Below are 26,728 nucleotides of genomic sequence, written 5' to 3' on the forward strand. Positions count from 1 at the left end.
AAGCTACAACAACCAACTACAACAACTAACTACATAGAAGAGCTACATAGCTCTTCTACGTAGCAAATTAAAATTTTCTTCTGAGAATAACTCAACCAACAGATGCTTGGTCAACTCAGTACAAAATACACAAGTCCGTGGGTGTAGAAATGACCTCTCCAAAAGCTGTTGGTTTCTACCTGATGTGCACCATCTACCCTCATCTAACTCGATGGGCAAAAGTGAATTGTTCTTCTGACATTAAAACAATGACCATAACATAATAACTGTTACCTTTCCATTGCAAATTCTAGGAGGGAGGGACCACACCTGCTTGATTTACAGCTGGAACTCCCGCACCCCCTCACCCTGCACTGGGACAGTTACCCAATAAATACTTGCTGAATGAACCAATGAGTGAGTGAGTGAATACTGCGAATTTTATGTAACTTGTCAGATAGCTCAAGTCCTACCTCCCTGATAATATCTTCTCTTAGAGCCCCAGTAGTTCATCTTTCTGGAAATTACTACATTATTAGCCTGCACCACTACTTAACACCTGGTTCTACACATTGATTTTGTGCAATTTTTTTTCTTTTTTTTCTGTGTTTTGCAATTTAGGGAGACATGGTCCTCAAATGTGTATATATATATGTATACACACACACAAACACACACACATATAATTATTAATTTAAAAATTTTTGATTTAAAAATTAAAATTTTAAAATAAAAATTAATTTTAATCTGTTGACTTTAAATATACATTAATTTATACTTAATATAATTAATAAATATATATATTCTGTTTCTGAATGTACTTTTACAGGGCACTTGGAAAATCCTCAATAAACATGTATTAAATTAACGGGTGAAATTTTTTAACTGGCCTTCTACTTTGTGACATTTCTAAACGTTTTCCTTATTTAATGCATTTTATTATGATTCCTAAGTGTGATGGGAAAAAATGTAGACTATGGAGTCTGTTGAGTTGGGTTTCTAGTTCTGCTACTTCAGTGCTGGAAAAGCCAACTAAAGGCTTGTCCTTTGTTTCCCTGTCTTTTAAATGGGAACATTAATCAATCATTCAATCAATCAATAAACCACAATACCTACTTGCTTCAAAAAGATGAATCAAATGGCATAACGTGAAAGAGTTTTGCGAATTAGAAAGCGAATGTTAGCTCTTCTATGTAGCAGTTTAAAATGTGAACTCGAAACTGCAATGCTATGAAGGTTACACACCGCCTAGGGCCTTTTTCTTCTGAGAATAGCTCTTCGGCAGGAGAGCGAGGTGATGAGGAGAAGAACCTCCAGCACAACCTGCCAAACATGCCCCCATCATAAATCACCGACTCTGCTCAACACTTGCGTGTGAGGGAGATGACTGGGCCCCTGTCACCCCCACCCTCTGGCACTGCCGCCAAGTCCCTTCAAGCCCAAGCTTACCGGACACGAGCTGCTGTCCAGGCAGCCCCACAGGAACCATGCCCAGGTTATTCATGGCGGTGGCCCAGGCTGTGGGATCTGTCACGGACATGTTGAGCTGCGTGGTGTCTATCGCTATACTCCCCAAACCATCGGCTGCTGTGGGAAGAAACAGTGACTTCCAGTCAACAAGGCGAGAGAGTGTTTGTCTTAAAGGAGAGCACGTTTCTGGAGAAGGGAGACTTCATTTAGCACATTCCCAAACCACACAAAAATAAAGCGCTGTAATCTACGGCAATGTTTTCTCCAGACGTAAACATAAAGAGTTTCCGAATACATTCTGGGAGGAAACTTAATGACATGTAGTTTGTATTATCCACAGCATGCCATTAAGAAAGGACTCCTGGAAAAACAAAATGAAAGCAAACTGAAGAACTGCTTCTTTCTCTCAGTGAAAAAACACTAGTTAAGTTCCAAGGTTGAGAGGCAAAGCAGGCTTACTCCTTTGGTTAAAACAAGTCGATTGGCTTAGTAGATTAAAAATAAATGCAATCATCTGCTTCTGAGTAGGATTCTGGAGCAGGCACACCTTCTGACTAATTAATAGAATCTTTAGAAACAGTTGTCAACTAGCCAAGCTGATCCTAACTGAATTCATTAGTGTTACCTTGTAACGTATTCTTTCCCTAATGTTAAGAAAATGCAGGTGTCTGCCTAAAAGTGTCTTTCAAAATATTTCTTCTAAGGTCAGACTTTCAGCAAAACAAGCAAATAAATAATATTAAAAACAAATAGCAGAGTTAAAAAAAAAAACCCTCAACAAAATATGTGCCATTTGACTGAATGCTTCTTAACGTACACTAGCTCCACGACCTGGTTTCTTTAAAGATCCAAGGTTCCTGGGTCAATGCACAAGTTCGCGACCAGGCCAGTTTTCCACTAACTCAAAAGGCCTTGCTTGTGTCCTGTGCCAGCTGCCCGCGACGTTTACCTGCAGCCATCATCTGAGGAAGCTGCTGGGGACACCGGGTGATGCTTTCAAGGCCACCAGCATCTACTACTGAAGCAGGACCATCCTGGGCAGCAGGAGCGCTCTGATGGCTGAGTGCAGGGTCCCCACAGAGGTCATCGGATTCTGCAAAAGGGAAAACAGTGTGGTGAGTGATCATGATGGGGACCTGAGGGAGCCCTAGAGAAGAGAACTGCAGTTTAGGGAAAAACAGAGAATGGCAAGGGGCAAGTTTCCATCACAGAGTCACGGGCACGGGCCGAGCGCAGGGGCTACTTCCCGTGCCCCAGCAGCCTGCTCCTGTCTGGGTTCACAGCTCCGGGTGCGGGGGGTCAGTCGTCAGTTCCCTGGGGAGCCGCGCTGCTGGATAGGCAGCCCCAGGCACCAGTGAGCAGCTAGGGCCTTGCCTCCTCCTGAAGAGACATCATAGACAGGGCTTATCAGCCCCGGTACAGCCTCTTCCACACACTCCACATCAATGCAGAGGGCAGACTTAGGGCTAAAGATGATTTTTTTTTTAAGTTAAAAAATTAATTGATGTTGTTATTTTGGAAGACAGTCGGCCGTCTGTGAAATGTATTCAGACAGGGGGAAAAAAAGCAGGGAAGGAGAAGAGAAAGGCATGAAGCTCTTTACCTTGAGGCTGGTAAAGGAGTGCACCCAAATTACAATAGCCAGGGAAGGCAAAAGGAAAGAATGGCAGGCAGTGCATAAAAGAAGACCGAGAGGATGTTGGGGCAGCAAAGGAAACGCAGTTGTTTCTTTTAGTTCTATGGAGATAAAGTGAATAGGCTACAGTTTGTTTGGTCTGAATTTTCCCTAAATTCTCACAAAACACACACACACACACACACACACACGCCTGTATTTTTATTACACTTTTCATAGCACTTTTCTAATAAGAACAAGTATCAATAAAACATTTAATAAAGCTGCAAAGGAAAGGGTGCCTTTATTGCACACTATTTATAAAATGCTACGCCTTCTCTCCATCCTTAAAGATGCAAAACCACAGCATTCATACCTACATATTTTTTTCATAATGCATATTTTAAGGGCACTTTCACCAGTTTAAAACTGAGAAGTCAAAACATACTGCTTAGATGTGTGATCTGAGAATTTTGAATTTTAAGATTTGATATAGCAATTGAATTTAATTATTACTTTCTATTTAGGTATAAATTTAGAATTTTTAAATTTTTTTTAAGATTTTACGTATTTATTTATTTGATAGAGAGATAGAGAGACAAGTAGGCAGAGCAGCAGACCAAAGGAGAGGGAGAAGCAGGCTCTCCTCTGAGAAGAAGGCCCGACTCGGGGCTTGATCCCAGGACCCTGGGATCATGATCTGAGCTAAAGGCAGATGCCTAACAGACTGAGCCACCTAGGCAACCCTAGAAATTTTTCTAAGCCATGTTTCTGCCAATGGATATTGTAGAATTAGAGGTTATGGCCCGTTTGTGCATGTCTAGTGCAAAGTTTGGCCCTTTTATGGTATGTTCTTTTATTTCTTTGAGTCTTAGGTAGAAGAATCAGTAATCCCTTTGAACACTATACTGCCAAAGAAAACTCACTGCCTGCTAAGTATAGGTTTAGCTCAAATGGAAGCTCACATTTCAATACCTCAAGGATAGGTGGATAAAATGAGCAAATGGTTTCCATGGCCTCCACAAACCCCTAGTCTGAGACCAGAGAGGCAAGCAAGATAGTGGGGATTTTCCTAATAATTTGTCAGCAAGGCAAACCATCATCATGCAGTAGAAAACAATTCAACTTTGGGAGCAAACTGGACTCAGGACAAATGTTTTATATCTTGCAATTAAACTCTATTATCCAAATGAATTGAGAACTTGTGTATCTATGGTGAATCAATGATCTTGGGCAATGGATGCCATCAGACGACAAGTCTCACCATCGAAATTCAACTCAGTAACATAAAGACACAGCTAATCTAAGTGTGTGTCCTTTGGCTACCCATGTACCAGCTATATTTCTATGATGAAACTTCAAAGCACTTTCCCCTCTCCAACTTCAGCCAGTTCAGATCACCACAGCAGAGTCTGGCTACACTGTTCCTTCTTTGGCTCGAATGGCCATGTCGTAGAGTCATTTCAGATCATGGCAAGGTCACTATTTGTCTTACTTATCTCCCCAAACTAAGTTTAGTTGGCTGGCTTCCCTCCAGTTCGGGCTCTCGTCAGATGGGCATTAATCACAGCTTTCTGTCCAATGAGTCTACAGTTCTGGAACTTTACAGCGGAGAACATCCCTTTACTTTGTAGACTTCGCAACTCGTACCTGACCAACCATATTTCACTTTGTCTTTTTACAACAGTACTTTAGGGATGGTGTCAGCTTTCCATGGCTCCATAACTCTCTGTTCCGATGGTAGTTTTTTTCTTTAGTGGTTATGGTGTTACAAAGGGGCATCAAATGTCCTGGGGGCCCACAGCACCTCTGCACGCTTTCATCCCCATCCTAAAAAGATGCATTCATTCATGTATACATTGAGTCCATCAGCGAAACAAAAACAAACCAACAAAACCTCATTGCTTTGTTGGCAAGATGTGGCTTGTAAACCTTATTCCCTAAGGAGACTCTGACATCTGTTACATGTCTTTAGTCTACCAACCCAATGGTTTCAGTGTCATACAACTTCATGTAGCTACCATCTACCCAGAATGGTAACTCTAAAGTAAGTTCTACAACATCTTAGGCATATCCAAGAGTCTTAAGGATGCTATGCGTTCTTTTAAAAATGTTAATTTCCTTGATGCTCAGATGAAAGATGATATTTTTAATTAATTACTACCCAGTAATTTATGAACAGTGGCAAGAGTGATTTTCATACTCTACTAACATCTATCGTTCCTATTGAATACCTGCCTCTTTAGATGACTCAAAGCCATAATGCCTAATTTATCATTCAAATCAATTTCTCTGCCTTTGTGTTCTTATTTCTAAACTATAGAAAAGATTAATATTGCTAATGGTGTTTATTTACACACAGAGATGTGGGGAGTTAAAAAATTATAGCTAATAAAGTACTTGGAATATAGTAGGTGCTAATTATTATTATTTTATTTGGAAGTGTAGTGTTTCTATTAAGGTACCCTGGGATCTTACTGTTCTACTGGATAATTATGCAATTAATTCTAAAACAGTGAGTAACACTTGATATTTCTAAAAGTAAGCATTGCCCTAGTTTTCTATGCCACACCTAAATGGTAGCAAAATGTTTCACTTTCTAAAAATCCTTTATAAAATAATATAATGTGATTTAAAAGATGTGTGATTTTTTTTTTTCCTCTGGGTTTTTTTCCTGTCTATGCAACTATGAAAGCTTTCAGGAGACTGATGACCAATTATGAAATTGGTAGTATGAATTTACAGTTTTTAGGGCGATGAGATCATCACAAAATAATCAGATGTACAAAATGCCAAAGATAACAATGCAGCTTTGTCCAGGGTTCAGCTGAAATCTAACCTGTTCTTTATTAAGGTATATTCAAGTACAAAACCTCATACTCAATTTCATAACTGTTTAACAAGCTCTAAGCTCAGGATTTATCAATGCGGCAAATTGATTTTTCAAACTGACCAAGCCTATGCAAATACTATTTTCTTCTTCCCCCTCTCAAAAACAGCCAAACAAACAAATGGCACGTGCTTCTCTCACTGTAAATAACACAGCTCTTGCTAACCCGGTCCAACTTTTACAGGTCCCAAGGGCATACACATGCTTTGAATAATAATACCCATCTGTAACTATCCATAAAGCATAGATTGCTATAAAATGGGGTGGAGATGCATTAAGTTTTAAAAATTCTCTTTCTTTTTAATTTAAAAGAATGATTTTGTTTGATGTTAAGTCCTCAGGTTCATACCTACTTCAATAGAAAAATAATTATAGTGAGAAAATCATATTTATTAATGTGTTCTTAAGAGTTGGTTCCAAAGGAAACTTATTTCATATGACATGTGAATCTTATTTTACAGGAACTATTCATTAGCATTAACATGGCTTATACTTATAGCAAAAAGAGAAATGGATTCCCATCCAAAGTTCTACTTTTCTTTTCCAGGATGAAGAAAGTATTTCATTTTGATGTTCATGTAATCAGTAGGATGCTTTTGAGGTTATAGAAATGTTCCCTAGTTTAAAAAAAAACACAGAATATTGTTAAAGAGATGGTGCTTCTTTATTAATTCCATGATTTTTAAGCAACTGTCTATGAATAATAAGAGAGACATTTCTGCTTCCTGCAATGGTAAACTAAGTAATTCACACCAATTCTCCCACTGAGAAACAACTAGAAAAGCTTAATGTCTTTTCAGCTGTTTTGTGAAATTCTATTATTTCTTCAAATACAAAAGGATCCCAAAGGACATACTCTAATTACTGTAGAGGGTTACTAGGCTTCTAAGGAGAATGGGTCCTGCCACATATTGGGTCTTAGTGTTTTACTGATCTAGGAAATGAGTGGCCTCTGCAAGTTTTGAGGCAGAGTGGAATTGTTTTGAAAAACATGGTAAAAAAAGGACCCTAAGGGTAAGCACACTGAGGGGAAATAAAGAAGGGGTCTTGGTGGCCACCAGTGGGGAAAAAAGCACTTTGGAAAAGAGAAATGATGAGGCAGATTTTCAGGTGGCTCATTGGGAAGTATACAATGTATGCCAGCATTTTCCTGCCCTACTCTAGACAGAAATTCCTACGTGACTCCCTAATTCTTAGATAGGAGTTATTTTGGGAGTTCTGGGTGTGCTTCAGGGAGCAGCTGATAATGAAGATTACTTAAGGTACCACATGATAAGGCATGATAACTTTTTCAAGTCTGTTAAATATACAGGATGTTGGCTATGAATGATCAGTATCTCCTGATTAATGAGAATAAAAAGATTAAGGTTTCAAAGAAGAGATTTAGATTTAACTGGATTTTATGAAGAATTAGAGTTTATGGGAGAATTCCTAATGGGAGAATTGTAAAGTAGGAATATTCTATCAAAGAAGGATACAAAGATCGTTCTCAGTGATGGAGAAAAAAGTCACCTCTTGGAGACAATTCTGGGCAGAGGTTGGAACTAAGCAACGAGCAATTCAGGCAGGGCTGAACCTTAATAGCACGTTCTGGCAAAACCATGAAATCAAAATGGTCTTCTTTAATATCTAACCTGTGACTCATACGTTTATACAATCACTGGCCTCTTTTCAATAGTATCACGATTTGACATACACAGCAGTGCTGTGCCCCTGAGGAGAGACCCCATTCCCTGGTTCATAGTTTGTAGTTTATTCTTTAAATGAGAAGGCAAAGGAGATATGTACTCCCCCCACTATGCTCCTACAGCTCCCTGGACCTTTATACCAGCATTTGTGACTTTGTATTCGAATTAGTTGTTTATGTCTATGTCCCTTATAAACAACACGCTTAAAATGATTCAGGAGAAGAGTCATCTTTGCATACCTTGCAGCTAACAAGCACAGTACCCAAAATGTGGCAGATGTGTATGTGTTTACACTCTCTCTCTCTCCATATATATATATAGAGAGAGATAGATAGATAATATAATAATAAAATATAGGTAATAAATATATATATCTGTATTTATTATCTATATTTTCATTAATGAGGGGGATGAGTTGACCCATTATATGTAATTATATATGTCATGTGTAATGTAGAGTAATATAGATTACATATAATCAATATTACATATAATACAAAATTTGTTATATATAATGTTATAATGTTTATAAATTCATGAAATATATGGAAAATGATATATAAGTTATATGTGTGTATATATACACATTCATATATGTTTTTCGAGTGAATTCAGTCACAGAAGGAAGAAAGGAAATTAAAAAGGAAAATAAGATGAGAAAGAAGAAAATAATAAAGGAGCAAAGGGTTAAACTTCAGTTCCAGGGTCCAATTCCAAAGGCTGGAGTTCTGAAAGCTAAAGAACACAAGAGGGTAAATTGCTTCTGGAAACTAGAACACAGATGAATTTAAAGTGTCAAAGGAAGACAATTTTTTAAAATGTTAGATCCTTCCAGATAAGCTTTTGGTGCACTTAACAAGTCATTCTCCAAGATCTAAGATCCCACACCTCCCTGGCAGGGTCATAATCAGGCTACAGTGAGGCTCCCCCTTGGTGAGACTTTTTGCAGCTGTTCTTTGAATGTACTGAAATCTATAAATAACAGCATCTCCAGACCCATTAAGCAGGACATTAGTGTAATAAGGGCACAGATATACATATATGCTGAAGAAGTGAAATCATTGGAAGAAAGGAAAAATCTCTATTTGACGTGCACCACAGAGGACAAAAAGCAGGTCTGGCCATTTCTCAAGCACAAAAGGTTGTTAAGGATTTGTGATTACATCCTCCATTTTTCCACTCTATCTAGCAGCCTGTTTTAAACTACAAATCATTGTCCTTCCATCTGGGAAGGACATGGTTATTGAATGGATGATAGGGTTTTACCCATGACATGTCTGTCTTCAAAGAACTCAATGTTGAAAGAGACAGAGGGAGATGGAGACAGAGAGAGAGAATATGATTGAGACAAAACAAGGTCTTCTTCTGAACTCATGAAATCAAACAAAATCACCAGATTTGCCAGAGACAGCTCAACCAGCATAGGCATGAAAGTAGATAAAAGCCAATTATCTTCTGACACCAAGAAAAATACAGCTTGGCATTACATTTGTAAGTGTAGAAAAATGATAAAGGTAAAATTATTTTGTTTTCAGAAAACCTATGCTTTTAAAAATATTATATTTCATATTTCTAAATTGAACAAAATAATAAAAGAGAAAGCTTGAGACCACAGGGAAAAAGTATTTCCCTTTCCATTAAAAATGGAAAAGAAAACATGACAAGATGCTATGGTGACAATATATAATTTCAAAGTCTTTGTATAGGCAAGTTTTAAGATATAGGAGCTTCCGGGGCACCTGGGTGGCTCAGTGGATTAAGCCTCTGCCTTCGGCTCAGGTCATGATCTCAGGGTCCTGGGATTAGGACCCACATCGGCTCTTTGCTCAGCAGGAAGCCTACTTTCTTCTCTCTCTCTGCCTTCCTCTCTGCCTACTTGAGACCTCATTCTCTCTAATAAAAATAAATTTAAAAAAAAAAGTTATAGGAGCTTCCACACTTAGGTTAGTTCAGATTTTCTGAGAAAGGCAATATTATATCTGAAGGCTGTTTATGAAACATGTAATGGGTCAACTCTGACCTCTCATTCATGGATATCCATCAACCACATACACAATATGTTGTCATACGTTGTTTCCTACCTTCCAAAATACACCTAGCACAGGGAACGTTATCATTGCTGACTCTGCTGGCGAGTGAATTATTAAAGGACGCAATCTCATTCATAAACATAAGCCTGGGTCCATTAAAGCCAGAAGAGTCTCACTTTAAGCAAAGCTTTTTCTAAATCCTAACAATTCAGGACAAACACACCAGGTTCACAGAACATCAAGGTTCAAGCCTGAGATTTCATTAATTTCAACTTCTCCTGGGTGTGGACTGCCCACCAAATCAATCACAGACAAATTTATGAATGTGAATCAGGACAGATTAGAGAACTGGTGCTTCTTCTCACTGGACAAGTTGGTTTCCTGTTTGCACACTCTCTGTTCTCCTCACATTCCCATTCAAACAGTTCTGCTGGTGAAACCAAGCAAAGACAATGCTGTAACTACACAGAAACTTCCCTTGAGATGGCAGAGCAATGGGTGGCCAAGGAAGCGCAATAGAGATGCGAAGAAGCAGACCTTCTGAGAGAGAGGTAACACCTCCAAAACAGACTTTGGGCAGACTTCAGGCTTCAAAGGTATGAGGTCTATAAACCACCCATCCATCAAAAAGTAATTTTGTATGCATGTATAATGTATTTGCATGTATGTGGCATATTGGTCCCATGCTGGCTTTTCCAACCCCACTTCTACACAGAAGCAAGTTCTGTAAATGCTATTATCTTCTTATATAAGAGAAGGCTGGCAATATCATTCTATAATTTGTGCTGTTTTGAACTCTGTTTTTTCATTATGTACTCATTTTACACATTGCCCCAACCATGAAAAACGTATTAAGCTACAAAGTGGAACATTTTAATTGTAGCGGGTGACTAACTGACCCTTACCTGGCTGCAAACTCAGGTAAATGAATTATCTGTTTTCTGAAAAAAGCCCTGATTAGAACTTTCTAATCTATGGAAATCTCCCTGCAGTAAAATTCAGATCAGAGCCTGACCAGCCTGAGCCAGACGCTCATCCTGATTAACATTTCTCCTCATTGGGTCACAAACAACACTTTAGTTATTCTTTAAACTAATGTGCTCTTAATGATGCCTTTGCAACACCATGGATGAAGTATTAGCCCTAGAGTCATGACTGCCCCAGGATTTAGACTTAGCAGGACTCCTAACCTCCACTGGGGTGCCCAGAGCCAGAGGCCTTGTTTTCTGTTTCCTTAAATGACCACACACAGCCCTTGTTTACGGTCTGAAAACAGAGAACAGGATGGTGGGGGGCCTTGGATTCCTAGGAGCAGTCCCTTCCACTCCGTGGAGAGTCACAGACGCTGTGGTTACCTCATGGGAGTGGGCCAGCTGGAGAAGGGCTTGCTTCTGGGGCAAACGAAAGTACAGCCAGATATTTGGTAATTTCTGGGCTGGTGGGAAGTGTTCTGAGGAAGTGGTCAAGCCATTGGTGTCCCTGGCTGTGTTCACCAAGCTTCACATGGAAATGCTCAGACAAGAGGAAGGCCTTCAGGGCCTGAAAACATGCAGGTTCTTGAGCTTAGAGGCTGCAGGGTGTGTAGCAAGGTGGTTTTAGCCTCTAGGGACATTTGTGATTTTGAAGCTAATAGAAAGATGGTCTTGGTTCTTTTGTGGTGAAGGCTTTATGTTCTAACTGCTCTTGGAGGTGGGGATCCTCAGAGGTAAAGACTTGCCTGACCATCGTGATCTTAGCGAGAGCTCTGTAACACAGAAATCCTCCATGGAGGCTCCTGCCCCTGAAAAGCAGGGTGGGATAAAGGCAACGGAGGGCTCCAGCGCTGCGAACCAGGCTGAAGGTCACTGGAAAATGCTGCTGTCGTAGCTGTAACTCCATTTCTGCTCTCAATCTTGGTTACATATTTCCATACAAGGGTGTAAATGTGCTATCCTCCACCCTACCTTCCCCCATTAATACTCCTTCTCCCTGTCAGTAGGAGGAAATATGTGTCTCTTCAGAATGTCAAACAGAAATCCTTCCGTACAAGGGAATGGCATTTGGAGGACTAAGCTCCTCAAATAGCATCTCTTTTTCTACTCCAGTCTTCCAGATCAACAACACATCTGCCCTGGGAAAGTAGCCTAGTTTTCTAGCTGTGGCTGTGTTATCATTTATGAACTAAAGGCACAGAGTCTCCCATAATGCTGGAGAGCTGAAAACATTTTGTGTCAACAGACAGTGAAAAGTGCATCATCAGAACCAAATACTTATTTAAGGAAACACCCCGAAACATTGTGTTATGACAACTTCTCTAATTCTCAAATTTAATAGTCATATAGACTTCATTACCATTGAAAATCGGTTGTAAGTGTGGCTTTCTCAAATTGCAAAAAACTCCTGAGTCTGCCCCGTTATGGATAAATCAGAGCTGGTTTTCAATGAGAGGAGTCACTCGTAGGAAAATCATTTCAAAAGCAGAATTACAAAAGTTCTGTCCAAAAGTCCTATAGACAAAATGGTATCGAATATCAGATGATCAGATGTGAGTGTATTTTGTGTGTCCAGTGCCATGGGTGGGGGGGCCTCCAAAAGCGAAGTCCAGCTGCCAGTCACCCCAGGAGTCTGCAAAAGTCTTATTAAGTGGCTACTCTGAGGCTCTGTCTCCTTCCTGCCTACAATGTGTGAGATAAACAAGGGTCTATTTTCCCCTAAAATTTGCCAACCTCCGTTTAGGATCAAATGCTATCCCCAGTTACTTCTTCACAGACCACTTACCTATGATTGGGGGGAAAGTAGAGGAGGGTAAGAAGACTGACCAGAAGAAACGGATACGAGAGGAAAACATCTGGCCTATGGTACTGACTGTAATTTCATGTTAGCTTTAAAGTAATCATTTTTATTTATGGTTTTCTTATTTATAAAAAAAAGAAATTATGCTGAATGTGCTTTGTGGGAATTACAGAGCATTGTTATTGCTACCGTGGTTTATTATTTTCACAGCAAGATGGCTTAAACCCAACCTCGACAAATATTTTAAATGAATTCCCACTAGTCCGAACGCATCTTTTTTTTTTCCTTTTTAGTCTTAATGAAAAAGATATTCTGCTCCTCAAGTCCTCGGATGTTCTTATTCTTATGCAATTCTAAATGTTATGGTTTATTAGGAGAAAATGTTTATTGTAAAATAATGGTGAAGAAAATGCCCGGTGCCCAGGGGCGGTTCTACAGTGCAGCATACATAAGGGTGTTTGACGGGGCAATGGCTGCCAACTCCAGATAGTCGCCAGGCTTTGACCATGAATGCAATCAAAATAATGACTTTATGACTTGCATAGTCAAGTAGACATGTGTTCACGTACTTCTCCCAAGTATCAACCCGACACAGTCACTAAGACACAAAGCATTTTATTAGTAACCGACCAACAAGGCCAACATCACCGGGAAACACATAATCAACATGGAACTAAATGCAGCATCCTTTCCAGACTTCTCCCAGTACAATCTCTGAATACTAAAGTCGTACTAACAGGAGACACACCATCCTCATTCAAATAGACGCCCCAAGCCCATGCTGCCATTCTAACCCACTGATGCCACAGTCCCTTTTTCTCTGATAGTGACATTTGTGGCAGTGGAATCCAGTGACATTCTTTCCAATCTGAGAATAAACATCATTATGGGCTAGGTAGATGGAAATGAATATTCTTTCAAGGGCATTTTTATTTTCAAGGTATTGTGATTAACACTAATACTTTTAATGAGTTCAGGAATTGAACGTCTGTAAGGTAAAGGGAGAATATCATTCCTTCAGCCCTTCTCCCAGAGGCACCCCATGGGAAAATAGCTTCTTGTGTAACAATCCCACATCTTTGATCTTATGAAAAATCAACAACCACCTACAAGATAGATGTTATTGGCCAGTTTCTACAGAAGATGAAAAGGTTCAGAAAGTGAAGACTTTGGCTCATTTACCCAAGGTCACAAAGCTAATGAATCGCAGAACCCCAAGGTTCAGTTCATTTTAGCGGGGGCCTCTGTTGTTGTAGATTTGGGGAACTGAGGTTTTCTCCAACAAAGGCCAGACTCAGAAGCCCTTCTTGGTTTGACTGGCTCTAAAGGCACCGGTGTCTGAGGTGAAGGGTTACTCCATTCCCCGGGGACACATTCACTCAGCAGATCTTTATTAAATCCTTATTGTATGCAGGCAATGTGCTTGAGAGCAAGAATGTAATGGCGAGCAAGACACAGACACAGTGTGGGTCTGCAAAATAAAAAAGCATTACCAGACTTGGGCTGGCTGTAGTGTGGCAAACTAGGTATTCCTAGTGATGAGGGAGCAGAAGGCAAGCCGAGGACAAAGAACAAGCTGACACCCTGCAAACCAACCCCCCCACTCCCAACTCCTGGGTGGGACATGTGTAACATTCATCCAGGAAGCTCCCAACGGTCTTAATATTAATGTGTTCCTAGAGGGAAAAACTACTTGAACTTGACAATGGCAAGGCCTCCAGTATCCAGTAAGTCCTTAACATATGAAAATCCTTTTGAAACCTCCCTTTTCCTTACCTCCCCCAACTCCCAAGATGACGATCAGCCACCCCTCATAACCCCCTTGCAGCAGCTCTTTCTGCCCACGGGTCCTGTCCCTGTGCTTTAATAAAACCAACTTTTTGCACCAAAGATGTCTCAAGAATTCTTTCTTGGATGTTGGCTCCAGACCCCAACCCACCAAACCTCACCTACATTCCAAAACCGTATCACCAGGAACTTGCCTATCATAAGAAAATAATAACAACAACAACAAGATTCTGGATATAATCATTCATTAGAGTATTGTTAGGCTTGCAATAAGGAAGGACACTCACTAAGATTCCTTCCTTCACCTACACTCCCAAAAAAGACAGGTAGGCTGAAACCAAGACTTGCTATGAGCAGAAGTATACAAGAAGCCCAAGTTGTTGGGAGAGAAAATGCCAGTATCGGCACTGTGCCAGGAGACAGCCTGACAAGTCAAGGTAAAGCCACAGTCTGAGGATCCCAAGATAATTAGGACCCAAAACTTTTATCTTCACATGGTCCTTCCCCCAGTTCCCAGTCATCCAAGTTGACCCTTGTACTTCAATTATAAAAGTAGGCAAGGGAAAGAATTTGAGCGAATCAGAAATCACTGCTGGAAAACATGTCAAGACCAATGTTTCATTGAGAAGCACATTTTTCTTAAAGTCAGGGTATTAACTGTGCATTTAGAGAAAAGGATAGGGGGAAAAGATGCTTAAGACATCTACCTACAGTTGACCTTACAGGTTAGGTTTTACCAGAAAGTCTCACAGATGTCTTGGCCCAAATTGGGCTTAACTTTATCAAATGCATATGTTGAGGGTAAATCTGTGATCAGAGCTGGGAATGTGGTGTAAGCATCGTCCCCACCAAAGATGCCCAGAGCTGTTCTTTCTGTACGGGTAGTACAGTGTACTGTCCAAATCACCAGCTCCCTACACCCCCATGATTTTACTACTTAATGAAATACCACACTGAGAAAGAAGGATGACAAGATGGAAAGGCTGCCCTGGGCATATGAATAAGATGGCTGGGAGATAAGTTCGGGTTACTATTCCTTTCCTTACCCACTTTGTGCTAACTATCCCTCTCGTCCTACTTCTCTTACCTCTACCTGAGGTGCTGTCCCCAACACAGGCTATCTCGTTACCCCAGCAGCTGGCTACAAGGCAGGCCAGGGGTTCAGTTCTCCTTTCTGCTTACCAGCATAAACAAGAGCTACAGAAAAGCAGGAGGTGGAGGTCCTGTGCAGGTGGGGAAAGCTGGGAGCTGAGTAAACCCGAAATCCCATTGTCTAATCCCTGGCCCAAGGGATCACTGACATATGGGAGGTGCTGGAGGCATAAGGATCTGTGTTACTGTGGGACATCCACTTGAATTAGAGTCCCGCCATGTGCTTATCAGAGTCATCATCATTATGGCAGTTACTCTGCAACCCAGCAAAGATAAACTGTCAGCCTGGGCACAGAGCTGGGGACTTCCCTCTCCTGCAAAACATGGCAGGGCAGTTTGGCAGCGCAGTTTCCATATCGCAGGACAGCTCCTGCCGCAAGTTCCCTGGGGGGCCAGTTTCCCTGAGCTGTTCAACTTTATGCCTTCGATCCTCATCTCCCAAGTTATTTCAGGGGCTAACACATAACGTCTGTTGGAGGAACTGAAAGAAATGAGACGTCACTGGCAACGCGGTCAGGTATTTTGACAGTTAAAACCCAGATGCCTTTAGCTAGGTTCTCATAGAGGAATTCTATCGATTCCAAAACAGCAGTATAAATTCCATCAAGGACAATTTTGTGAGCCCATCTTCACACCAACTATTTCTTCCCTTCCCCCTTGAAAAGGACATATTCTGTTCTTGATGGTTTTTCCACCAATGTCCTGGTTTAATTCATTGCTAGTTCACATGACACCAGAATCACAAATTAGGGGGCTTGAGTGTGAACATGGTAGGGGTTTGGCAGTAGCATCTCTGTTTTGGTCTGTAAACTCCTGTGCTCCGGCCAATCAGACAGCAGGAAAAGCACACAGTGGAATCCTGATGTCCTAATCCAGCACAGGAAATTCAGAACAATGGCTGACAAGGGCGGAGCCTTTCAGAAACTGTTAACTGTTGTTAGAGCACTGTTGGGAACCAAGGAGATGAGCAGGCCAGTTTAAGAAGGGCAGAAAATGAAAGAGAAAACGTGAGTTAATACTGAAAATATGATGCAGGATAAAATAAAAGTTATAGTTGTAGTCTTCTAATCAGAGTTGGATGGGATTCAAATTGTTTCTGAATTTGCAAGCTCCTTGTTGAGCTAAATTGCCAAAATAAATGTATGTGAGGAGAAAAGGTAACTTCTAAAATATATTAAATGTAACACAGTGGTTGCAAGTATAAATGAAATCCAGACAAGTACATTTCCTCTATGCCCTGTGATCAGTTTTTTGTCATATACAGTTATGCATTTTTTCTTGTATTTGCACATCTTTTTTTTTTTTTAAAGATTTTATTGATTTATTTGAGAGAGTGAGAGAGATCACAAATAGGTGGAGAGAGAGGGGAAGCAGGCTCCCTGCTGATCAGAGGGCTGGATGTGGGGCTCCATCCCAAGACCCCGAGATCATGATCTGAGCCGAAGGCAGAGGCTTAACCCACTGAGCCACCCAGGTGCCCCTGCACATTATATTTTTTTAAAAAATTCAATTTAATTTAGTTAACATACACTGTATTATTAGTTTCAGGGGTAGAATTCAGTGATTCATCGTTTGCATATAACACTCATTACATCAAGTGTCCTCCTTAATGCCCATCACCCAGTTACCCTATCCCCCACCCACTTCTCCCCCAGCAACTCTCAGGTTGTTTCCTACAGTTAAGAGCCTCTTACGGTTTTCCTCCCTCTTAAACTTCTTAAATTTCAAACTTCAAATTTCAAACTTCTTAAAACTTCAAAACTTCTTAAATTTCACATGAGTGAGACCATGTGGTATTTGTCTTTCTCTGACTTATTTTGTTTAGCATAATATCTTCTAGTTCCATCCACGTCATTGCAAACAGCAAGGTTTCATTCTTTTTGACGGCTGAGCGATATTCCATTAAATACACACACACACCCTACACATACCACATCTTCTTTATCCATTCATCTGTCAATGGACATCTGGTTTCTTTCCCTAGTTTGGCTATTGTGGACATTGCTGCCATAAAACATTGGGGTGCACGTGCCCCTTTGGATCACTATATTTATATCCTTTGGAGAAATACCTAGTAGTGCAATCGTTGGGTCATAAGGTAGCTCTATTTTTAACTTTTTGAGGAAACTCCATAGTGTTTTCCAGAGTGTCTGCACCAGTTTTGCATACTCTTCTTATTTATTTTTTTAGGAGGGAGGGAGAGAGAGGAGAGACAGTGAGGGGAGGGGCAGAGGGAGAGAGAGAGAATCTTAAGAGGGCTCCATACCTAGAGGGGAGCTCGGTCTCACAACCCTGAGATCATGACCTGAGCCTAAATCTAGACCCTTAACCAACTGAGCCATCCAGGCATCACATGTGTTTGAACATTCTCAACCCAAATCAGTGAAAGCTTATAAACAATGGGGGCTAACCATGGAGGCTAACCAAAGGCATTGCTTGTCTTGTCCATTGCCACCAACAGCATGCACTCTACTAACAAGCCAGGTGTGACTTAGGTCTCACTAATGTGGGTGGATAGGCGTTAACCAATGGCAAGGTGCCCACTCTCAGGTTTCCTCCCTTTCTCTGAAACAACGGACCAGGTCTTTGTTAACAGCACACGGAAAGTTTGCTGAGAGGAAGAAGTCGGTGGCTATAACAAGATACAGAGGCTAGCAGAAGACTGTTTGCCCTGTCTCTTTACCTGCCTATACTGAAACTGCAGCATATTTGGTCAGAAGGTCTTTCTATTTATACTCGTAATTTCTTTCTTTCTTTTCTAATTTTTTTTTCTTTTCCCTCAGAGAGATGGGTGCTTCAAAATTCTGATCAGAATTGGCAGTGGGAAAAGAGCAGGGGAAATAATGGTACTCTAGTACTTCTGTGGCATATTCACAAACCCTATGAATTTTTAACGAAGGAACAATGTCCACAATTAGATTTGAAATGAGGTTTTCTTTGTAGGCACGCTTATGGTAAGTGGCGTATGAGTGGATTTTACTTTATATTCAGTAAACGATACCAAGTACAAAAAACACCACGATTTAATAGAAAATAAAAGCAAATTGCTGATTGTTCACAGATCTCTTTTTCTTCTCCTAGATTTACAGAAGTGTGGCAGTTTCTAAAATTGCATTTTACTTTATTTAAACTCCAATATATGCCAAGGAACTCAATGGTACAGAAAGTCATTTTCAAGAAGTCATGACCTGAAAGCTCTCCTTTTGTTATTATATGGAGAATTTTTAATTTCTGTCTTATATATATATGTGTGTGTGTGTGTATATATATATGTATATATAATTTTTTTTAAGGATTTTATTTATTTATTTGTCAGAGAGAGAGAGAGAGTTAAGCACAAGCAGGCAGAGCAGCAGGCAGAGGGAGAAGCAGACTCCCTGCTGAGCAGGGAGTCCAGTGGAGGACTCGATCCCATGACCCTGGCACCATGACCAGAGCCAAAGGCCGATGCTTAACCAGCTGAGCCACCCAGGTGATCCTGTGTGATATATTTTAAACTATAAAAAAGAATTCCCAATGTATAACTTTGGGGAGAAAAATACTAAGCTTCCCCATTCGGAAACTAATCCATCTCAAATGAATATTAAAAAAAGTTAAGAGTGAAGAAGAAAATAGCCTGGGGTTATGGCAACTTGATTTGCATTTTGAGGCCAAAGCTGAACTCTTGTCTTACTATGGCTCAAATTTCTAGCATCACAGAATCATACATAAACAGCCTCCAGCACCCTTGGATGACTTTCAGGTTCTTCTGGAATCTGCCTTCTGGTCACCTCGGCTACCTCAGTTCCTATAGCATCCCCTCTCCCGGAGTCCCCAGGACTCAGGCCTCGTTACTCTTCCTTGAGCCTGCCAAGCAGGGTCCTTGCTCAGTGACTGTGCCCTTGTGTTCCCCCATATCCTGTCCCATCACCTGCTCTCCTCTGAGTCCCCTCTCTGCTGAAACGTCACCCCCTGCAGACAGGCCCTCCTGGACCTACCCAAAACCAGTTCTACTGTCCTGCTCCCGCCCTTGTTTATCTCCACAGGATTTTGCAGGTTCTGAGGCTGTATTACATAATCATGTCTTTGGTAGTGATGAGGGAGCAGGAGGCTGGCTGAGGACAAAGCAAGAGCTGGCGCCTTGCACCCCCCCCCCTTCCATCCGCTCCCCTCCATAGGTGTAGCATTCCTCAGGCACCCCACCGAACCTGACTTAGGTTCTGGGACTTCATCAGTAGGTTGGTCTCCTGTAAGGGCAGTCTGACCAAAAAAAAAAACCCAAACCTGGGCTTTTCCTGCTAAATCTCCATCAGCCCAAATAGTGTCTAGTACACAGCAGACATGCATCCTTCCTTTCCCCCACCACAAATTCACTGAATAAATGTTCTGAGTGTGTTTGTGTGTACACACATGCTCACACAGACACACACACAGAGTATTAATCGGGGCCTTTCTTTTCTGTATTTCCTGATGCAGGGAGGAGGTCTCCTTCTTGGAGGACTGGAGGGACCACCCTTTCCAGGGCTAGCCCATTCCTGGAGATAGCAAATAACTCACCTAAGACGAGGGACCACCCTTTCCAGGGCTAGCCCATTCCTGGAGATAGCAAATAACTCACCTAAGACCACACTTTTCAAATGCAAACCTAGAACCCGGACCTCATACTCTCAATCATCTCCGTTCTAGGCGCTCACACTCTAAACCACCATTCCTCTGCCCTCACTGCCCCAGGGCCCGGCACCGGATACCTGGAGAGAACCCCTGTACCTCATGCCTGCTCAGATTATTCCAACTAGTCAATCCTAAACCTGCTTACTCTGCTTCGCTCATTCCTTTCCTCAGAAACCACACTAAAGCCTCTTGCCCACATTTCTCCCTCACCCCCCTGGGCTCCCGCTGCATCCTGACTGACCTTAGTGTAGCTCCCAGTGTGGCCCAAGGGCACACTCTGCAAACTCTGAGTAACAAAATATTTTCAATGTATCTCTTGATCTCTTGGCTTAGCCAAACCTAAATAATAATAAAACCTGCATTTTAAAATATACACATACAAATTTGCTAAATGACTCAAACAAATGAAGTTCACTGTGTCATCAAGCAAAATGACATGACCGTGACCAGGAGTCACGGTTTTCCTGGACTCATGAGAAATAAAGTGTCTGTGATGTTTTAAAGATTTAAATGTAATTTAGCCCTCATCTTGGTTCTGAGATTAATTTATGAATTGTTTTTGTGGTCATTATTGTTGAATTCTACTTTGACCCTCAAGCATTTTTTTTTTTTTAAGATCTAAGTACCAATAAGTCAACAGAGCAGCCCTGCCTTGTTCTTTTTTTTTTTTTTCTTTCTTTTTTTAAAATTTTATTTATTTATTTGAGAAAGAGAGAGAGAGAGAGAGCTAGAGCTTGAAGGGGGGATGGGTCAGGAGGGGCAGAAGGAGAAGCAGACTCCCTGCTGAGCAAGGAGCTGACTTGGTACTTGATCCCAGGACATCAGGATCATGAACTGAGCGGAAAGCGGACACTTAAATGACTGAGCCACCCACGCACCCCTGCCTTGTCCTTTTCTGCCAGACACAAATAATTAACACTAGACACCAAATACCAATAAATTGTCAATGAAGCACACACAAATTTATTCTCTTTACACTTAAGGAAACAGTAAGTCCTACCTATAATTTTCTAAATTATAGGTAGCTTTAAAAGCAGTGAGCACACATTTCCATGACTTGAAGCACTCAGTGAGTTTTTCAAAGAACATTAGAAACATTACAACACAGTTGTTCTCATTCCAAAAAAATATAGTTCACGTTGTTCCATGGTCCACCGGTCAGATGCCTCGATGTTCTCTGCTGGCACACACCTCAGGCAGGGTTAAGTCTGGGCCTGACAGGCGGGGCAGTCCCAGAAACTGATCCTGAGAAAGTGACCTTTGATTCACCCTCACAGTAAGCTCAGAGGAATGTGCTGGGCAACTTGCACCTGGTAAGGAGGAAAGCCTGAGGATGGAGTCTTCAGCACAGTAGGGATGGCCAAAAAGCTACAAAGATGGCCACAGGAATGGCAAAAGGAGCTTCTAGAATGAACTGAAGGGAGCCTAAGCCCTGTCAGTTGCTGCCTCTGGCAGACAAGTCTTCAATGCGATTTGATAGCCAGGCAAGCTTGCTCTCTAAGGGGGAAAGTGCCACAGAACTTTCTATTCCATGCAGCTGTCCTCACGTGGTCAAACTCATGCCTCCTCCACTTACGTCACACAGCACTACATAGCCACGGTCACCCTGCTGGCACCCATATCCTCCCTAATAGAAATACCTTATCCTGCTTAAGGTATTAGTAATAATAAGAGCATGATTTTCAGCAAACTTCAGAAAGGTCTTAAAACTGTGTTCACATGCTTTGAAAAGATGCTTTCCTAATCTATGCAAGGATTAAAGATTTACATCAGAGGAGAGAGAGGAGGGTTCTCTCTAGGGAATCAGCTTTCGTTTCTCACCCAAAGTCCCCACTGCCTCCCACACCCGCAGCAGGGCCTCTGCCCTCAGAGGACCGCCCTCAGAGTCCCAAAGTTTTAGGGCGGCTTGCTCCCTCCAACTCAAGGGTGGTATGTCCAGGGATTTGATGGGAGACATGAAACCATTAGTTTAACTTTTAAGAGTTATGTTTACTTTTAGCCATGTGAAACTGATGTTTCTGTGGATTTAAAATGGTCAAATATTGGAAGTTTCACATAGCTGAACCTCACATGTGTCCAAAACAATGTACTAGAAGAAAGCTGTATGATTTTACTAATATTATTGCTTAGGAAGAAGACTAAAATAAATACTTTAGCAAGTCATGTATAAATAAGTAAAAAAATGTTCTGATGGTACAAACATGGCAAAACATGTTAAACTGATACCCACCTTCGAAGGGCAAACATCTGCATTTTGACAACCAGTGTTTCATATGCCTCTTTGGCCATTTCACATGCCCCATTTTGGTGGTTATTTTCTCTGTGTGTCTATGTGTTTGTGTTTTCTCTTCAACTGGTTTCCCAGACACTCCAAGGCAGGGAGTAATCTGAATGGTCAACGTCTCAGCATAGTACCTTGTACACCATAGACGGACCTATCCTATGGACCAGCCGGTCACTTACAATGGTATCACCAGGAAACACCATTTGTTTTCCTTTTTTTGTTTGTTTGTTTTCTTTGAAGTAGGCTCTATGCCCAACATGGGGCTTGAACTCATGACTCTGAGTTCAAGTATGGCATACTCCACTGACAGAGCAAGCCAGGTACCCTGTTTTTCTTCTTGTTTTTCTAAAGCTGGAAAGTGACTGGCCATGCAGTTATGGCCAGGAAGACTTAGGCCTGCAGAAACTTAAAACTGAGGACTTCTAACAATGTGGCACATTAGAAACTGCTAAGAAGTATTAAGAGGTAGTGTGGTCTATTGGACAGAACACAGGCTGACCATCTGAACTCACTCCATTTAGCAGCCGAATATGCATTGTTTCCTCTGCTTTCCCATCCCAACAGACAATGCCACAAAAAGGTAGGAGGGGAGAGACTATGGAAAGCCAGCTCCTCCTATGACATGCTCCCAGCCCCATCTTCTCTGTTCAGCTACTGACCACTGTAGCCAGCATAAAGTTCAATACTGTCCTTAAAAAATGATGCCTAGGTCTTTTGAAATGTGTGGGGATAATTATGGCTCACATGTTTCAAAACATTACCTAATGTCACTCATGCAACCTATCTACTTCACTTCTCGTTTAAAAACACAAAATATTACACACAGTTGGTATTCTGAAAGGTCTTGTAACGTGTTTCTTTTAGATACAGCAATTAAGAAAAAAAAAATTATGCCTACTAACCAGTCTTGCTGTAATTTGTAGAATGCTAGGTCTTCATAATACCTAGGAGGTCAGTCACAAAGATGTTACGATCAATAACATTTTTTAAAATTATTATTGAAATGTGTGGTGAGGAGAGAAGAAAGATTGCTTTCATCTGGGGTGTCAGGGAAGTAGCACAGAGGGAAAACTATTGGCTGAGTCTTGAGGGATTAAAAAAATACCTCAGTGGGGAGAGAGAGGGAAAATGGCAGCCCAAGAAGGGAACAAAAAACCCCAATGTGGGAAATCCAGAGTGGTGGAGACCACTGAAAGGACAGGGTTGTGTCTATTTTCACTACTTTACATTTAAGTGGAGTCATTCGATTATATTGGTCTCTATATCTACAGAATGACAATGGTAGTTTACATTCCCTAAAATGTTGCTTTGAGAAAGATGTGAAGGAATTTAAATTCATGCTTCCTAAGTATAATGTTTTCCTATATAAAGATGCTATCTTATCAGCTAGAAAACGGAAGTAAGCTTTTTTATAAAAAGACAGACCGAAAGGATTAGGAAGGTCTTAAAAATATAAACATACATTTACTCACCAACTCATGAAATACTAAAGCTAGGGTTTTACTGCTCAAAGTATAAAAGGAAGCATTTTAGTAGAAAGAAATTAAAGCACATTTTACAGCATAGGAAGTAATCTCAGAATTCATTAACCAAGAGACCAAAATATATAACAAAATATATATTTTAAAAGAGTTTAAAATAAAGTCATGGAAAATAGATTCATAATGATTTAGTTAAACCAGATTAGGAATGGCAGGAGTCTGTTCACAACCTTCGAGGAGCCCCAAAGTGAGCTTTCTATAGCCTTAATATTGATCAGTTGCAAGGAAGAAAAAAAAAATTCAGTAACAACATAAAGATTACTGGACTCTTAGAAGAAAGTTACTGTACCAGCCTGATGTTCGTAATAGTGAGGACAGAGAACATTAATTCTAATCGGATACCCGCCATTGACTTGTGAAAAACATTTTAAAAGTTCAGTGAAAAGGTAGGTATGCTATGAACACAGAGATAGCAACTCTAATAGAAAAGAGATTCTGAAAAATAAAATTTTGATCATATAAAACTCTCTAGTCATAATCTTAGGGAAAGAAAAGGGGACACCGTTACAGATATCACGAAGTCTTTACAAGAACTGCTGTGGTGAATTCTGGTTCTATAAAAATGAGAAGTAAATGGAAACAATGACACAGAAGTAAAGATAGTCACAAAAGTGGGAAGAATTCTTAGAAGAATGCTAGAGAGGCCTATCCCCAGAAGGACTGGAACTGAACATTTTGAAAAAATACCAAAGGTAGTACACGGAATATATTTAGACATACCTGAAGAGAAGGGACAAGGACAAACAGAAATACTTCGGGGCAAGGCCATTAAAAATGCACAAGAAACATGAAAAAAAATTGCTCAATTACCATTTTGTGGGTCTCCCTCTTCAAGCACACAATGCATTAACTGGAAATGGTATAACAAACCCCCCTGGGCATGGAATTTCAGACCAGGTGGTAGTAGGAGTAGAGAGAGGGAAGACAGTAGAGCTATCTTCAGATACTCTCAGAATAAGAAACAAATGTGATGTTGAATCTAGGAGCCAATGAGATAGGATATTAGGTTAAATACTACCCACTTCTCTTCCCTGCAAATCTGAGTTTGTAGCAAGTTTATTAAGATTAGCTCACTTGACCTTGAGAACTTAGTGCCACATTGAAACTGCTCACAACAACTACAGAATTCCAAAGAACGGTGTCGGCTTTGGAATAACAATTTACTAGCTTGGTGACTCAGGGAAAAAAGAGAAAGGGTGAAGCTAATCTTCACATATTAGAAGGAAAGCAAATATAGAAGATAGATCAGATTAGTTAAGTGATACATCGAAGAAGGGAATGAGGACCAGTGGGATATGGCAAACCCATTTCAGGTTCATTCATTCTTTCCCCCTTTGGCTCAGTGAATATTTGGTTAACTCCTGTTGCATAGCATTGGTTTAAGTCCTACAACAACAAAAAACTCACTCCAAAGAAGACTGGCCCAGATAGATAGGGCAATACACAAGCATAAATGAATGGATAGAGAGCCAAATGCGTACTTTAATTAAAACATGGGTTAATATCAAGGACAGAGAGGAAGAATCAACCAATGCTCCCAGTGAAGTGATCTTGGATTTTCTTCATGGATGGCTGAAGGTTAAAACTGGAAGGGCATTAACAAGAAATGAAAAGTCTTTCAGTGATCAACAACACTATGAACAAAGACACTTGGGTGAAGAGTACATGGCATGTACAGAAATGAGTGTTTTTGTCTGGCTGCAGCTTAAGGAGCAAATGGTGGGGAAGGATACTGAAAATATAGGCAGGGGAATGCTAGGGAGTTTGATTTCCATAGGCAATGGGGCCCTAATGGAGTATTTTAAATTGGGAGTGACAGGATCAAATTTGTAATTTAAAATAATTCTTCAAGTGATATAGAGGGGAAGTTCACAGGGAGAAAAGCTTGAAGAGGTGAACCTATTCTGATAATAATTACTAGGGTCCAGGCAAGATACAGCAGTAGCAGAGGAGAGAGACAGTGGGAGTAGATTAGAGATATTTCTGCAGACAGAAAGATAGGACTTGGTGAGCAATTGGAATATGGAGGTAATGGTGCAAGAAGGTAATATTCAAAAATGATTCTCCCATTTATGGCTCAGGAGACTTGGTGGATAAAAATAGGGGATTTCCAAGGCATAAGAACAGTTAAAATACGAGTTTAGTATGGAAGGAGGAAAATGTGAGCTTTCTTTTTTTTTTTTTTTTTTTTTGAAGACTTTATTCATCTATTTGACAGTGAGAGAGACAACCAGAGACAGACAGAACACAAGCACAGGGAGTGGGAGAGGGAGAAGCAGGCTTCTGCCGAACAGGGAGCCCAATATGGGCCTCAATCCCAGGACCCTGGGATCATGACAAAAGCCGAAGGCAGACAACTGAGCCAGCCAGGAGCCCCAATGTGAACTTTCTATAGAGCAATCAATAGCCCTCATTAATGAACTTACATAATATCTGCAAGCATGTTGTCCCCCAGGCAGATATCTGATTCTACTGACAGCTACAGAGCTAGCCTCTGTGCTCGGCACACAGTGATTCTTGGCCTTTGATGGACACTGGAATCCCCTGAGGAGGTTTTTGTAACTATATCTGGTCTCCACACCCTGATTTCTAAACCCTCAGTGGATCTGATGTGAGGTTCCAAGCATGTTTGAAACCACTCCAAAGGAGATTCTCATGTACATCAAAATTTGACAGCCACTGGGGATGTAGTCAACAAATAACTGATCCATTAATTAAAATAGGAAGGGAAGGAGAGAAGGCTTCCTGAGGATTTTGAAGAAGCAGCTAGTTGCCTCTACTCAACGGTATGGTGTTGGTTGGAAAGTGTGCAACATGACCTTTCATATTTTCCAATCTAAAGGTTTCATGAATGTGATGTTATGGTGTC

At 40.8% G+C, this 26,728-nt stretch overlaps 1 protein-coding gene across 12 annotated transcripts in view; it reads right to left on the minus strand.

Annotated features, from left to right (window-relative positions):
- ENOX1 (ecto-NOX disulfide-thiol exchanger 1) overlaps positions 1-26,728 on the minus strand; it is a 572,082-nt gene that overhangs the window by 211,573 nt on the left and 333,781 nt on the right. For 11 of the 12 annotated variants that reach the window (XM_059144563.1, XM_059144567.1, XM_059144559.1 and 8 more), the window contains 2 exons: positions 2,399-2,542; positions 1,429-1,566 (listed from right to left, as the gene is read on the minus strand). In XM_059144563.1, the coding sequence (XP_059000546.1) occupies positions 1,429-1,566; positions 2,399-2,542 (282 nt within the window). Of the gene's footprint in view, positions 1-1,428; positions 1,567-2,398; positions 2,543-26,728 lie in introns of those variants that run through there. The other variant, XM_059144570.1, reaches the window with a different exon arrangement.

The sequence above is a fragment of the Mustela lutreola genome, chromosome 13 (genome assembly GCF_030435805.1).
Source record: "Mustela lutreola isolate mMusLut2 chromosome 13, mMusLut2.pri, whole genome shotgun sequence".
Lineage (NCBI taxonomy): Eukaryota > Metazoa > Chordata > Mammalia > Carnivora > Mustelidae > Mustela > Mustela lutreola.